This window comes from Phyllobates terribilis, unplaced genomic scaffold (assembly GCF_046119375.1).
Source record: "Phyllobates terribilis strain yellow unplaced genomic scaffold, ASM4611937v1 Scaffold_4__5_contigs__length_816908805, whole genome shotgun sequence".
Taxonomy (NCBI): domain Eukaryota; kingdom Metazoa; phylum Chordata; class Amphibia; order Anura; family Dendrobatidae; genus Phyllobates; species Phyllobates terribilis.
Window position 1 is genome coordinate 325,956,134 of NW_027362764.1, and position 16,175 is coordinate 325,972,308.

At 45.8% G+C, this 16,175-nt stretch overlaps 1 protein-coding gene across 7 annotated transcripts in view; it reads right to left on the reverse strand.

The window, feature by feature from the left end:
* The window catches only part of LOC141265383 (triple functional domain protein-like), a 1,868,493-nt gene that overhangs the window by 776,385 nt on the left and 1,075,933 nt on the right, over nt 1–16,175 (reverse strand). For all 7 annotated transcript variants that reach the window (XM_073678400.1, XM_073678401.1, XM_073678399.1 and 4 more), the window contains one exon: nt 8,452–8,561. In XM_073678400.1, coding sequence (XP_073534501.1) covers nt 8,452–8,561 — 110 coding nt within the window. The remainder of the gene's footprint in view (nt 1–8,451; nt 8,562–16,175) is intronic.

A 16,175-nucleotide genomic window follows, 5' to 3' on the forward strand; every position in this document is an offset into this window, starting at 1 on the left:
GTGTGTATGTTAGGTGTGTGCAGTGTGCATGTGAGGTGTGTGCAGTGTGTGTATGTGAGGTGTGTGCAGTGTGTGTTATGTGAGGTGTGTGCAGTGTGTGTTATGTGAGGTGTGTGTTATGTGAAGTGTGTGCAGTGTGTATTATGTGAGGTGTGTGCAGTATGTGTATGTGAGGTGTGTGCAGTGTGTGTATGTGAGGTGTGTGCAGTGTGTGTATGTGAGGTGTGTGCAGTGTGTGTATGTGAGGTGTGTGCAGTGTGTGTATGTGAGGTGTGTGCAGTGTGTGTTATGTGAGGTGTGTGCAGTGTGTGTATGTGAGGTGTGTGCAGTGTGTGTATGTGAGGTGTGTGCAGTGTGTGTATGTGAGGTGTGTGCAGTGTGTGTATGTGAGGTGTGTGCAGTGTGTGTATGTGAGGTGTGTGCAGTGTGTGTATGTGAGGTGTGTGCAGTGTGTGTATGTGAGGTGTGCGCAGTGCGTGTATGTGAGGTGTGCGCAGTGCGTGTTATGTGAGGTGTGTGCAGTGTGTTATGTGAGGTGTGTGCAGTGTGTGTATGTGAGGTGTGTGCAGTGTGTGTATGTGAGGTGTGTGCAGTGTGTGTATGTGAGGTGTGTGCAGTGTGTGTATGTGAGGTGTGTGCAGTGTGTGTATGTGAGGTGTGTGCAGAGTGTGTTATGTGAGGTGTGTGCAGTGTGTGTATGTGAGGTGTGTGCAGTGTCTTTCTTTTCACTCTCCTCTTGTTGTATGTTGAGTGTGTCAGTGTGTGTATGTGAGGTGTGTGCAGTGTGTGTATGTGAGGTGTGTGCAGTGTGTGTATGTGAGGTGTGTGCAGTGTGTGTATGTGAGGTGTGTGCAGTGTGTGTATGTGAGGTGTGTGCAGTGTGTGTGTTATGTGAGGTGTGTGCAGTATGTGTATGTGAGGTGTGTGTGGTTTGCAGTGTGTATGTGAGGTGTGTGCAGTGTGTGTATGTGAGGTGTGTGTTATGTCAGTGTGTGTATGTGAGGTGTGTGCAGTGTGTATGTGAGGTGTGTGCAGTGTGTGGTATGTGAGGTGTGTGCAGTGTGTTATGTGAGGTGTGTGCAGTGTGTGTTATGTGAGTGTGTGCAGTGTGTGCATGTATTATGTGAGGTGTGTGCAGTGTGTGTTATGTGAGGTGTGTGCAGTGTGTGTATGTGAGGTGTGTGCAGTGTGTGTATGTGAGGTGTGTGCAGTGTGTGTATGTGAGGTGTGTGCAGTGTGTGTATGTGAGGTGTGTGCAGTGTGTGTATGTGAGGTGTGTGCAGTGTGTGTTATGTGAGGTGTGTGCAGTGTGTGTATGTGAGGTGTGTGCAGTGTGTGTATGTGAGGTGTGTGCAGTGTGTGTTATGTGAGGTGTGTGCAGTGTGTGTATGTGAGGTGTGTGCAGTGTGTGTATGTGAGGTGTGTGCAGTGTGTGTATGTGAGGTGTGTGCAGTGTGTGTATGTGGGTGTGTGCGTTGTGCAGGTTTTATGTGAGGTGTGTGCAGTGTGTGTATGTGAGGTGTGTGCAGTGTGTGTATGTGAGGTGTGTGCAGTGTGTGTATGTGAGGTGTGTGCAGTGTGTGTATGTGAGGTGTGTGCAGTGTGTGTATGTGAGGTGTGTGCAGTGTGTGTATGTGAGGTGTGTGCAGTGTGTGTATGTGAGGTGTGTGCAGTGTGTGTATGTGAGGTGTGTGCAGTGTGTGTATGTGTGTGTTGCAGTGTGTGGCAGTGTGTGTTATGTGAGGTGTGTGCAGTGTGTGTTATGTGAGGTGTGTGCAGTGTGTGTATGTGAGGTGTGTGCAGTGTGTGTATGTGAGGTGTGTGCAGTGTGTGTATGTGAGGTGTGTGCAGTGTGTGTATGTGAGGTGTGTGCAGTGTGTGTATGTGAGGTGTGTGCAGTGTGTGTATGTGAGGTGTGTGCAGTGTGTGTATGTGAGGTGTGTGCAGTGTGTGTATGTGAGGTGTGTGCAGTGTGTGTTATGTGAGGTGTGTGCAGTGTGTGTATGTGAGGTGTGTGCAGTGTGTGTTATGTGAGGTGTGTGCAGTGTGTGTTATGTGAGGTGTGTGCAGTGTGTGTATGTGAGGTGTGTGCAGTGTGTGTATGTGAGGTGTGTGCAGTATGTGTATGTGAGGTGTGTGCAGTGTGTGTATGTGAGGTGTGTGCAGTGTGTGTATGTGAGGTGTGTGCAGTGTGTGTATGTGAGGTGTGTGCAGTGTGTGTATGTGAGGTGTGTGCAGTATGTGTATGTGAGGTGTGTGCAGTGTGTGTATGTGAGGTGTGTGCAGTAGTGTGTATGTGAGGTGTGCGCAGTGTGTGTATGTGAGGTGTGTGCAGTGTGTGTTATGTGAGGTGTGTGCAGTGTGTGTATGTGAGATGTGTGCAGTGTGTGTATGTGAGGTGTGTGCAGTGTGTGTATGTGAGGTGTGTGCAGTGTGTGTATGTGAGGTGTGTGCAGTGTGTGTATGTGAGGTGTGTGCAGTGTGTGTATGTGAGGTGTGTGCAGTGTGTGTATGTGAGGTGTGTGCAGTGTGTGTATGTGAGGTGTGTGCAGTATGTGTATGTGAGGTGTGTGCAGTGTGTGTATGTGAGGTGTGTGCAGTGATGTGAGGTGTGTGCAGTGTGTGTTATGTGAGGTGTGTGCAGTATGTGTTATGTGAGGTGTGTGCAGTGTGTGTTATGTGAGGTGTGTGCAGTGTGTGTATGAGATGTGTGCAGTGTGTGTATGTGAGGTGTGTGCAGTATGTGTATGTGAGGTGTGTGCAGTATGTGTATGTGAGGTGTGTGCAGTGTGTGTATGTGAGGTGTGTGCAGTATGTGTTATGTGAGGTGTGTGCAGTGTGTGTTATGTGAGGTGTGTGCAGTGTGTTATGTGAGGTGTGGCAGTGTGTGTTATGTGAGGTGTGTGCAGTGTGTTATGTGAGGTGTGTGCAGTGTGTGTATGTGAGGTGTGTGCAGTGTGTGTATGTGAGGTGTGTGCAGTGTGTGTATGTGAGGTGTGTGCAGTGTGTGTATGTGAGGTGTGTGCAGTATGTGTTATGTGAGGTGTGTGCAGTGTGTGTATGTGAGGTGTGTGCAGTATGTGTATGTGAGGTGTGCGCAGTGTGTGTTATGTGAGGTGTGTGCAGTATGTGCATGTGAGGTGTGTGCAGTGTGTGCATGTGATGGTGTGTGCAGTATGTGTTATGTGAGGTGTGTGCAGTGTGTGTATGTGAGGTGTGTGCAGTATGTGTTATGTGAGGTGTGTGCAGTGTGTGTATGTGAGGTGTGTGCAGTGTGTGCATGTGAGGTGTGTGCAGTGTGTGTATGTGAGGTGTGTGCAGTGTGTGTTATGTGAGGTGTGTGCAGTGTGTTATGTGAGGTGTGTGCAGTGTGTGTTATGTGAGGTGTGTGCAGTATGTTATGTGAGGTGTGTGCAGTGTGTGTTATGTGAGGTGTGTGCAGTGTGTGTATGTGAGGTGTGTGCAGTATGTGTTATGTGAGGTGTGTGCAGTGTGTGTTATGTGAGGTGTGTGCAGTGTGTTATGTGAGGTGTGTGCAGTGTGTGTTATGTGAGGTGTGTGCAGTGTGTGTATGTGAGGTGTGTGCAGTGTGTGTATGTGAGGTGTGTGCAGTGTGTGTATGTGAGGTGTGTGCAGTGTGTGTATGTGAGGTGTGTGCAGTGTGTGTATGTGAGGTGTGTGCAGTGTGTGTATGTGAGGTGTGTGCAGTGTGTGTATGTGAGGTGTGTGCAGTGTGTGTATGTGAGGTGTGTGCAGTATGTGTATGTGAGGTGTGTGCAGTGTGTGTTATGTGAGGTGTGTGCAGTGTGTGTATGTGAGGTGTGTGCAGTATGTGTTATGTGAGGTGTGTGCAGTGTGTGTTATGTGAGGTGTGTGCAGTGTGTTATGTGAGGTGTGTGCAGTGTGTGTTATGTGAGGTGTGTGCAGTGTGTGTATGTGAGGTGTGTGCAGTGTGTGTATGTGAGGTGTGTGCAGTGTGTGTATGTGAGGTGTGTGCAGTGTGTGTATGTGAGGTGTGTGCAGTGTGTGTATGTGAGGTGTGTGCAGTGTGTGTATGTGAGGTGTGTGCAGTATGTGTATGTGAGGTGTGTGCAGTGTGTGTATGTGAGGTGTGTGCAGTGTGTGTTATGTGAGGTGTGTGCAGTGTGTGTATGTGAGGTGTGTGCAGTATGTGTTATGTGAGGTGTGTGCAGTGTGTGTTATGTGAGGTGTGTGCAGTGTGTGTATGTGAGGTGTGTGCAGTGTGTGTATGTGAGGTGTGTGCAGTGTGTGTATGTGAGGTGTGTGCAGTGGTATGCATGTGAGGTGTGTGCAGTGTGTGTTATGTGAGGTGTGTGCAGTGTGTTATGTGAGGTGTGTGCAGTGTGTGTTATGTGAGGTGTGTGCAGTGTGTTATGTGAGGTGTGTGCAGTGTGTGTTATGTGAGGTGTGTGCAGTGTGTGTATGTGAGGTGTGTGCAGTGTGTTATGTGAGGTGTGTGCAGTGTGTGTATGTGAGGTGTGTGCAGTGTGTGTATGTGAGGTGTGTGCAGTGTGTGTATGTGAGGTGTGTGCAGTGTGTGTATGTGAGGTGTGTGCAGTGTGTGTATGTGAGGTGTGTGCAGTGTGTGTATGTGAGGTGTGTGCAGTGTGTGTATGTGAGGTGTGTGCAGTGTGTGTTATGTGAGGTGTGTGCAGTGTGTGTTATGTGAGGTGTGTGCAGTGTGTTATGTGAGGTGTGTGCAGTGTGTGTATGTGAGGTGTGTGCAGTGTGTGCAGTGTGTGTATGTGAGGTGTGTGCAGTGTGTGTATGTGAGGTGTGTGCAGTGTGTGTATGTGAGGTGTGTGCAGTGTGTGTATGTGAGGTGTGTGCAGTGTGTGCAGTGTGTGTATGTGAGGTGTGTGCAGTGTGTGTATGTGAGGTGTGTGCAGTGTGTGTATGTGAGGTGTGTGCAGTGTGTGTTATGTGAGGTGTGTGCAGTGTGTTATGTGAGGTGTGTGCAGTGTGTGTATGTGAGGTGTGTGCAGTGTGTGCAGTGTGTGTATGTGAGGTGTGTGCAGTGTGTGTATGTGAGGTGTGTGCAGTGTGTGTATGTGAGGTGTGTGCAGTGTGTGCAGTGTGTGTATGTGAGGTGTGTGCAGTGTGTGTATGTGAGGTGTGTGCAGTGTGTGTATGTGAGGTGTGTGCAGTGTGTGTTATGTGAGGTGTGTGCAGTGTGTTATGTGAGGTGTGTGCAGTGTGTGTTATGTGAGGTGTGTGCAGTGTGTGTATGTGAGGTGTGTGCAGTGTGTGTATGTGAGGTGTGTGCAGTGTGTGTATGTGAGGTGTGTGCAGTGTGTGTATGTGAGGTGTGTGCAGTGTGTGTATGTGAGGTGTATGCAGTGTGTGTATGTGAGGTGTGTGCAGTGTGTGTATGTGAGGTGTGTGCAGTGTGTGCAGTGTGTGTATGTGAGGTGTGTGCAGTGTGTGTATGTGAGGTGTGTGCAGTGTGTGTATGTGAGGTGTGTGCAGTGTGTGTTATGTGAGGTGTGTGCAGTGTGTTATGTGAGGTGTGTGCAGTGTGTGTTATGTGAGGTGTGTGCAGTGTGTTATGTGAGGTGTGTGCAGTGTGTGTATGTGAGGTGTGTGCAGTGTGTGCAGTGTGTGTTATGTGAGGTGTGTGCAGTGTGTGTATGTGAGGTGTGTGCAGTGTGTGTATGTGAGGTGTGTGCAGTGTGTGTATGTGAGGTGTGTGCAGTGTGTGTTATGTGAGGTGTGTGCAGTGTGTTATGTGAGGTGTGTGCAGTGTGTGTTATGTGAGGTGTGTGCAGTGTGTTATGTGAGGTGTGTGCAGTGTGTGTATGTGAGGTGTGTGCAGTGTGTGCAGTGTGTGTTATGTGAGGTGTGTGCAGTGTGTGTATGTGAGGTGTGTGCAGTGTGTGTTATGTGAGGTGTGTGCAGTGTGTTATGTGAGGTGTGTGCAGTGCGTGTATGTGAGGTGTGTGCAGTGTGTGTTATGTGAGGTGTGTGCAGTGCGTGTATGTGAGGTGTGTGCAGTGTGTGTATGTGAGGTGTGTGCAGTGTGTGTATGTGAGGTGTGTGCAGTGTGTGTATGTGAGGTGTGTGCAGTGTGTGTATGTGAGGTGTATGCAGTGTGTGTATGTGAGGTGTGTGCAGTGTGTGTATGTGAGGTGTGTGCAGTGTGTGCAGTGTGTGTATGTGAGGTGTGTGCAGTGTGTGTATGTGAGGTGTGTGCAGTGTGTGTATGTGAGGTGTGTGCAGTGTGTGTTATGTGAGGTGTGTGCAGTGTGTTATGTGAGGTGTGTGCAGTGTGTGTTATGTGAGGTGTGTGCAGTGTGTTATGTGAGGTGTGTGCAGTGTGTGTATGTGAGGTGTGTGCAGTGTGTGCAGTGTGTGTTATGTGAGGTGTGTGCAGTGTGTGTATGTGAGGTGTGTGCAGTGTGTGTATGTGAGGTGTGTGCAGTGTGTGTTATGTGAGGTGTGTGCAGTGTGTTATGTGAGGTGTGTGCAGTGTGTGTTATGTGAGGTGTGTGCAGTGTGTTATGTGAGGTGTGTGCAGTGTGTGTATGTGAGGTGTGTGCAGTGTGTGCAGTGTGTGTTATGTGAGGTGTGTGCAGTGTGTGTATGTGAGGTGTGTGCAGTGTGTGTATGTGAGGTGTGTGCAGTGTGTGTATGTGAGGTGTGTGCAGTGTGTGTATGTGAGGTGTGTGCAGTGTGTGTATGTGAGGTGTGTGCAGTGTGTGTATGTGAGGTGTGTGCAGTGTGTGTATGTGAGGTGTGTGCAGTGTGTGTATGTGAGGTGTGTGCAGTGTGTGTATGTGAGGTGTGTGCAGTGTGTGTATGTGAGGTGTGTGCAGTGTGTGCAGTGTGTGTATGTGAGGTGTGTGCAGTGTGTGTATGTGAGGTGTGTGCAGTGTGTGTATGTGAGGTGTGTGCAGTGTGTGTTATGTGAGGTGTGTGCAGTGTGTTATGTGAGGTGTGTGCAGTGTGTGTTATGTGAGGTGTGTGCAGTGTGTGTATGTGAGGTGTGTGCAGTGTGTGCAGTGTGTGTTATGTGAGGTGTGTGCAGTGTGTGTATGTGAGGTGTGTGCAGTGTGTGTATGTGAGGTGTGTGCAGTGTGTGTATGTGAGGTGTGTGCAGTGTGTGTTATGTGAGGTGTGTGCAGTGTGTTATGTGAGGTGTGTGCAGTGTGTGTTATGTGAGGTGTGTGCAGTGTGTTATGTGAGGTGTGTGCAGTGTGTGTATGTGAGGTGTGTGCAGTGTGTGCAGTGTGTGTTATGTGAGGTGTGTGCAGTGTGTGTATGTGAGGTGTGTGCAGTGTGTGTATGTGAGGTGTGTGCAGTGTGTGAATGTGAGGTGTGTGCAGTGTGTGTATGTGAGGTGTGTGCAGTGTGTGTATGTGAGGTGTGTGCAGTGTGTGTATGTGAGGTATGTGCAGTGTGTGTTATGTGAGGTGTGTGCAGTGTGTGTATGTGAGGTGTATGCAGTGTGTGTATGTGAGGTGTGTGCAGTGTGTGTATGTGAGGTATGTGCAGTGTGTGTATGTGAGGTGTGTGCAGTGTGTGTATGTGAGGTGTATGCAGTGTGTGTATGTGAGGTGTGTGCAGTGTGTGTATGTGAGGTGTGTGCAGTGTGTGCAGTGTGTGTATGTGAGGTGTTTGCAGTGTGTGTATGTGAGGTGTGTGCAGTGTGTGTATGTGAGGTGTGTGCAGTGTGTGTTATGTGAGGTGTGTGCAGTGTGTTATGTGAGGTGTGTGCAGTGTGTGTTATGTGAGGTGTGTGCAGTGTGTGTTATGTGAGGTGTGTGCAGTGTGTGTATGTGAGGTGTGTGCAGTGTGTGCAGTGTGTGTTATGTGAGGTGTGTGCAGTGTGTGTATGTGAGGTGTGTGCAGTGTGTGTATGAGGTGTGTGCAGTGTGTGTATGTGAGGTGTGTGCAGTGTGTGTTATGTGAGGTGTGTGCAGTGTGTGTATGTGAGGTGTATGCAGTGTGTGTATGTGAGGTGTGTGCAGTGTGTGTTATGTGAGGTGTGTGCAGTGTGTGTATGTGAGGTGTGTGCAGTGTGTGTATGAGGTGTGTGCAGTGTGTGTATGTGAGGTGTGTGCAGTATGTGTTATGTGAGGTGTGTGCAGTGTGTGTATGTGAGGTGTATGCAGTGTGTGTATGTGAGGTGTGTGCAGTGGTATGCATGTGAGGTTGTTTGTTGTGCAGCATGTGTGTGCTATGTACATATATGTACGTGTGAATGTTTATATATTTTATTGCATTATTCTAACTTGTATATATATATATAGACAGATAGATAGATAGATAGATAGATAGATAGATAGATAGATAGATAGATAGATAAAAAAAAATAGTATATGTAGATGGTCAGGTATAGACACACAGTGGCAATATGTGACAAACACAGACACAAATTCAAGCAATGCTTCCACCTGAAAAAAGGTAGTATACCTAAACCGTACTCACTTATTATGAAACTCATAAAGTTCCTGCATATTTCCAAAGATAATATGTTCTTTATTCACAATGCCATGTGGAATTTCTTCAACACCGCTAGTTATTTCCCACAGATACGTCTGCAATATATCACACAAAGAAAATATTTATTAACTTTTAGAAATTGAATGCTTAGAGTATTATACATTTTTCAAATAAAACGGGTTCATTGCATGATGAAAAGATAAACAATTCTAAAATCCAAAGTTCCCAGATCTCTGTTTTCAGCATATGGAAACAACCATTGTGTAATACACAAAGGGATAAAAATATGATCTGATCATGTGATGATCACTCATGTACATGGTTTATTAGGGTTAGATTAGGTTATCATAAAGTTCTCTGGTAATAGTATAGTTGCATACACATTTCGGCTGCACTTGCATGTGGCCGTAAAAACCAGCTGCACTGAGCCACTCCTTACTTCTGATTCATCTGCCTGTGCCTCCTTTATAGAAACAAATGAGATGCATTCTCAGCTGTGCTATGCATACATTCTCCTACCAGGCTGTTTGGGTATGTGCCCATGATGCAGAAATGAAGCAAAACATTTCTGCAGTGTTTCTGCATGTAAAAACGCTTGCAGATTTTACACGCGTTTTTGACGCGTCTTTACATGCGCATTTGACTTGCGTTTTTCAAATGCATTGGGACCTCAAATCCGCATGCAGAAACACACAAATAATGGACATGCTGCGGATTTTACCACAAGGAAAATCCGCTGCGGAAAATTCCGCAGCATGGGCACAGAACATGCAGATTTTCATTGGGGATCATGGGGCACGGATTACCCAGCGTTTTGCAAGCGTTTACGATGCGGAAAATCCACATAAAAAACGCTTGAAAAACGCATAATGGGTACGGTCGAGAGTTCTCTGTACTGTAATAACTGATTAATCTGTCAGCAGTCACTTTAAAACATGAAAAGGCAGCAGGTTACCTTGGTAAATGGACTCTGTAATCACAGAATAACTGTTCAAACCAAGCACAGGCACTCGGTGCAGCCAATCATTTAACCCTTTCCCTACATTTGTAGTACAGGGTGGATACTGGAAGCTTGTGCTAGCATTTCTTCGGCGGTGTTGCTATCAATGTGTCAAGAGTGGGAGAAGAGGATTGCATTGACAATCCAACACAATGGGCAGCACTTTGAACACATTTTATAAGTGGTCATAAACTTGTAAAAAACTGATGAAAGAATAAAGTTGCGTTAAAACCAAGCACACCATTGTTTTTCTTATGAAATTCTCAATAAGTCTGATGTGTCACATGACCCTCTTCCCATTGAAAAAAATAAAGTTGGATCCAAAATGTCCGACTTCAAAATGTCCGCCATGGTCACCACCCATCTGGAAAAGTTTTCCCCCTCCCATATACTAATGTGCCACAAACAGGAAGTTGATATCACCAACCATTCCCATTTAATTTAGGTGCATCCATATAAATGGTGCACCCTGTATATATACACATCTTCGTCATGAAGGACTTCCCGACCGATGCAGTATATATACATCATGGTGATTGCCCTCGCACAGGGAGATCGGCACCATAAGTACATACCTGACCGGGAGTAATGTTGCCGCGGCGCCCCTGTTCGGGTCACAGGCTGGGGAGGCGTGCGGCATCGGAATTGGCACATGCGCATTGTGAGCCATTTTAATGAAGACATATTTGCAATGTGTCTTCAACAAAATGGTGCCGGACAGCGCGGTATGGGCTCGCGCATACACTGGCGTCATTTTGTTGAATACACTCTGCTAATGTGTCTTCACTAAAATGGCGCCTGGTATCGCGCTATGAAGAAAGCAAAAGGAGGGCACCATAAATAAATTAATGTAAGGTATCACTCAACCCGTCACATACCCAAACCAGAACAAATAGCATGTAAAAAAGAAAAAGTGGTATGTATGAAGAGACCGGGAGCGCTAAATATATACCAGCATCATTTTATTAATTCATAAAGACCGGACAAACATGCAAAAAGTTAAAAACATTTAAAAAGCATAACGCTTAAATACATCATTGTACCATATTAGAATATAACCGTGGTCAAAAAATCCTTACACGTGTACACATCACCAATAAACATGTAGCATCAATAAATATATCCCGCATATTCATGTAGGCCCATATAGGTCCCTATACCCAAACAAATGAATGAATCGATTCTTCTCCTATATTGGGCACCAATAAAATGTATGTTAATAATCCTAATACCATTAGATTATGTACTTTACTCTAAATAGAGGCAGTGCTATCTAAATTCCTCATAGTAAATGACCACAAAAAAAAAAAAAAAAAAAAGAGGAAAGGTAAGAGAGGGAATAAATGTCCCGATACCAATATTTAGAGGCTCCTAAAGTACGACCTATAAAGCTGGAGATGAGGATATACCCATGTGTACCAAAGTGGTCAAGAGGACCGCAACCCCACGCGTATCGCCACTACCGCTGTGGCTTCATCAGGGGAGAGGCGATACACTGCAATTGATTAAGAACTTATAGTTCGAAACGCGTTTGCTGTTCCTCTCCAAGGTGGACTTTTAATATTTTTTGCATGACCCAATAAAATATGGATTTTAGAAGATTTGTTCAGCTGGATCTTCCCGGTTTCCCTTTCTTTTTCCACAAAACAGGAAGGGGGCGCAGATAACAGGATGTGGGAGCACACAACAGGATGGGGGTGCAGGATGGGGGAGCACATAACAGGATGGGGGTGAAGGATGGGGGAGCACAAAACAGGATGGGGGAGCACAAAACAGGATGGGGGCGCAAGGATGGGGGGAGTACAAAACAGGATGAGGGAACAGGATGGAGGCAGTAAATAACAGGATGGAGGAAGTACATAACAGGATGGGGGAGCACATAACAGGATGGGGGCGCAGGATGAGGGAAGCACATAATAGGATAAGGGAAGCACATAACAGGATGGGAGAAGCACATAACAGGATGGGAGAAGCACATAACAGGATGGGGTGAGAACATAACAGGATGGGGAAAAACATAACAGGATGGGGGAGCAAGATGGGAGAGCACATAACAGGATGGGTGAAGCACATAACAGGATGGGGGAAGCACATAAGAGGATGGGGCTGAAGGATGGGAGAGCACATAACAGGATGAGGGCGCAGGAAGGGGGAAGCACATAACAGGATGGTGGTGCAGGATGGGGGAAGCACATAAAATGGGGGGAGCACATAAAAGGATGAGGGAGAATATACCAGGATGGGGGAGCATATGCCGGGATGGGGGAGCACATAGCAGGATGAGACAGAACATAACAGAATGGGAGCACAGGATGGGGGAAGCACATAACAGGATGGGGGAAGCACATAACAGGATGGGGGTGCAGGATGAGGGAAGCACATAACAGGATGGTGGCGCAGGATGGGGGATCATATACCAGGATCGGGGAGCACATAACAGGATGGGGACGCATATACCAGGATGGCGGCACACAATACAGGATGGGGGAAGCACATAACAGTATTGGGGAGGCACATAAAAGGATGGGGGAAGCACAAAACAGGATGGGTGAGCACAAAACAGGATGGGGAAGCATATGCCAGGATGGGGGCGCATATATCAATAAAAATGCTTGACACTCGGGCACAGAATGGGTTAAATAGCTAGTCAGGTATCACTGTAATCACACCGACCCAAAGAATAAAGTCGTCTAATCACTTATACTGCACGAGGAACGGTGTAAAAAATAAATAAAACCAATTCTTCACCTGCTGTTGATTTGCTCTTTCTGCCTCCCAAAGATTGCAGTAAGGCTCGGCTCACATTTACCATGCGCTCTGCGCTGAGTGCTTCCACCTGGGTTTCCATGTAAATCTCTGAAATATGGTGGCAGATTCCCTAGAATGAGGCAGATGGAGGCACTGTGGATGCCTCCTGGCCTGTGATCCGGCAGTGTCCATCTTTTTAGGTGTGCATAAAAGTGTCGTCGGCCACATTTTTGTGCAATTCTGAAAAGGAAACTGCTGAATAGAGGCCAGATGGAGTCCGGAGTAACTCTGCTGTCTCATTATAGTGAATGGATCCCTCGGTGGTTTCATCTATATCACGTCATTTGGAGATTTAGATGGATCCCCGATATAAGTGCTCAGCATAGAGCGCAGGATAAATGTGATCCAAAATGTTATGTAAAATGTTCCTAACAAAAACTTCAAACCAAGCCACAAAAAAGCAAGTCCCCACTCAGGTCCGTCATCTGTCAATGGAAATATAGGGGCTTTCACGTTACTGGTAGCTAGGGTTGAGCGAGTATGTTCTGTCCGAGTATGCTCGGGCCGAGCTCCGAGTATTTATAGCTGTTCGGTGATAAGGTTAAATCGCTCCCGTGTGCATGATTTGCAACTGTTTGACAGCTTTATTACATGGGAGGAATGTGTAAGAAATAGACATTCCTCACATGTAATAAAACAGTCAAACAGTCGCAAATCATGCACACTGGGAGCGATTTAACCTTATCACCGAGTAGCTATAAATACTCGGAGCTCGGCCCGAGCATACTCGGCGAAAGGGTTAATAGAACATACTCGCTCAACACTATTGGTAGCACAAAGGCTCTGGAAAAGCACTATGGCTCCTCGCCCCAACAAAAGTAATTCAGCAAATTCTGCACTCCCAAATCCAAATGCCACCCCTCCCTTCTGAGCCTCAGTGTGCCTAAACTAATTTTAGCATCCACAATTGCCATTTCTTTAGAGGTGAGTGCCCGTCTATTTTACAAGCTGCATGAGTCTAGAAGCATGAACTGGGCACAACGTACTGGTCACTACAACGCACTTGTCACTACAAGGGCAGTTTGTAATTTTCACTCAGCAACATTCACTACGGCTTGTTTCTGGAAAACACCCATGGAATAAAAATCGTCGCTACAGCTATAGATAAATTGCCAAAGGGGCATGATTTCCAAAATGAGGTCACTTGAGGGGAGATTCTGCTATTCTAGGAGCTGGTATATGGAGTTGCATATTATTCTAGAAAAATCTGTGCTCCAGGTGGCAAATAGCACTCCGTCCCTCCTGAGTCTCGAAGTATGGCTAAGCAGTACTGTACTGCCACATAAGGGGTATTTCTACATTCAGCAGAAATTGTGAGACAAATTTCAGTGGCATTTTTACCAATTTGCCAGTGTAAAAATGTAAAATCTAGGGCTAAAACAACATTTTGTTGGTAAAAATATAATTATTTTTTTCTTTACTGCCCAATGGTATAAAATTCTGTGACTGACCTGTGATGTCAATATGATCACTGCATCCCTAGATGAACTAATTGAGAGGTGTAGTTGGAAAATAGGGTCTCTTATGGGGGGTCTGCTGTTCTGGCACCTCAGGGGCTCTGCCAATGTGACATGGCACCTTCAAACCAGTCCAGCAAAAGTAGTAGTTTTCGATCACATATGGGGTATCGAAGTACACAGGAAAAATTGCACAACAAATTTTGGGGTACATTTCCTCCTGCTATCCTTGTGAAAATGTAAAATTTTTGGGCAGTAAAGAAAAAAATAATTATATTTTTACCAACAAAATGTTGTTTTAGCCCTAGATTTTAGCCCCTAGCCCAGGGGCTAAAAACATTTTTGTGGAAATTTTATTTTTTCTTTCATTTTTACAGATCGACGTTGTAAAATTCTGTGAAGCATCTGTAGGTTCAAGGTGCTCACTACACATCTAAATAAATTTCTTGATAAGGGGTTTAGTTTCCAAAATGGACTCACATGTGCCTTGACAGTGAAAAGCCCCTACATCAGGGGCTCTCCAAATGCGATGACACCCGCGGACAATTCCATCTAAGTCTGCGTTCCAAAATGTCAGTCCTTCCTTTCTGAGCCCTGCCATGCGCCCAAACAATAGTTTTCTCCAACATATGGGTATCAGGAGAAATTGCACAACAAATTTTGGGGTCTATTTTCACCTGTTACCCCTTTGAAAATAAAAAAATGGGGCTAAAAAACACTTTTGTTGGATAAAAGAAATAATTTTTATTTTCACGGGTCAATATTATAAACTTCTGTGAAGCACTTGGGGGTTCAAGGTGCTCAGAACACATCTAGATAAGTTCCCTGAGGGGTCTAGTTTCCAAAATGGTGTCACTTGTGGGGGGGTTTCCACTGTTTAGGCATATCAGGGCTTTCCAAACAAGATATATCGTCCACTAATTATTCCAGCAAATTTTACATTCAGAAAGTCAAATGGCACGCTTTTCCTTCCAAGTCCTGCCATGCACCCAAACAATAGTTTTCCCCCCATATATGAGGTATTGGCTTACTCAGGAGAAATTGCACAACAAATTGTATGGTGCAATTTCTCCCATTAACCTTCTGAAAATGCAAAATTTGGGTCTGAAAAACATTTTTGTGGGAAAAATGTGAACATTTAAATTTTTACAAATCAATGTTATAAACTTCTGTGAAGCACCTGGGAGTTCAAGGTGCTCACCACACACCTAGATAAGTTCCATTGGGGTCTAGTTTCCAAAATGGTATCACTTTTGGAGGGTCTCCACTGTTTAGGCACATCAGGGGCTCTCCAAATGCAACATGGCGTCCGCTAATTATTCCAGAAAATTTTACATTCAAAAAGTCAAATGGTGCTCCTTCCCTTCAGAGCAATGCCGTGTGCCCAAACAGTGGTTTTCTCCCACATATGTAGTATCAACCTGCTCAGGAGAAATTGCACAACAAATTCTGGCTCCATTTTTTCCTGTTGCCCTTGTGAAAAATCAGTCTAAAGTAAAATTTTTGTGAAAAAAATGTAAATGTTCATTGTTTTCTTACACATTCCAAAAACACCTGAAGGGTTAATAACCTTCTTGAATGTGGTTTTGAGCACTTTGAGGGGGCAGTTTTTAAAATGGTGTCATATTTGGGTACTTCTGTCAAAGTCACATTCAAAGCCCCTCAAAGCCACTTCAAATGTGATGTGGTCCTTAACCCCTTAACAACGGAAGACGTCTTAGTATGCACATTTGGCCTCCCCCCTGTTCAGTGAGGGCTGCTGCACTGAGCCCTCACTGAACCGAGCACATGTCAGCTGATTCTTACAGCTGACATGTGCCCGCAACAGCCGCGGGTGGAATCGCGATCCACCCGTGGCTGTTAACATGTTAAATGCCGCTGTCAATCTCCGACAACGGCATTTAACGCGCGCGTCCTGGAAGCGCGTCCTAAGCCCCGCCCACCGGCGACCCCGTCACGTGATCGCGGGTCACTGATGGGTGGGCATGACAACCCAGGGTCTGCAGCAGACGCCTGTGGTTGTCATGATCTGGTCGCTATGAGCGCCACCTAGTGATCGGCGCTCATAGCACAGGACCATTTCTGCTGCATGCAGGGGACCTGCTCGTCCCCTGTATGTAGCAGAGGTGATCAGATAGTTGCTGCTTCTAGTCTCCTATGGAAACTATTGAAGCATGCAAAAAGTGAAAAAAAAAGTTTTTAAAAATATAAAAAAAAATAAAAAAATATAAAAGTTTAAATCACCCCCCTTTCGCCCCATTCAAAATAAAATAATAATAAAAAAAAACACAGACATATTTGGTATCTCCGCGTTCAGAATCGCCCGATTTATCAATATAAAAAAAGAATTAATCCGATCGGTAAACGGCGTAAGGAGAGAAAAATTCTAAACGCCAGAATTACGTTTTTTGGTCCCCGCAACATTGCAATCAAATGCAATAACG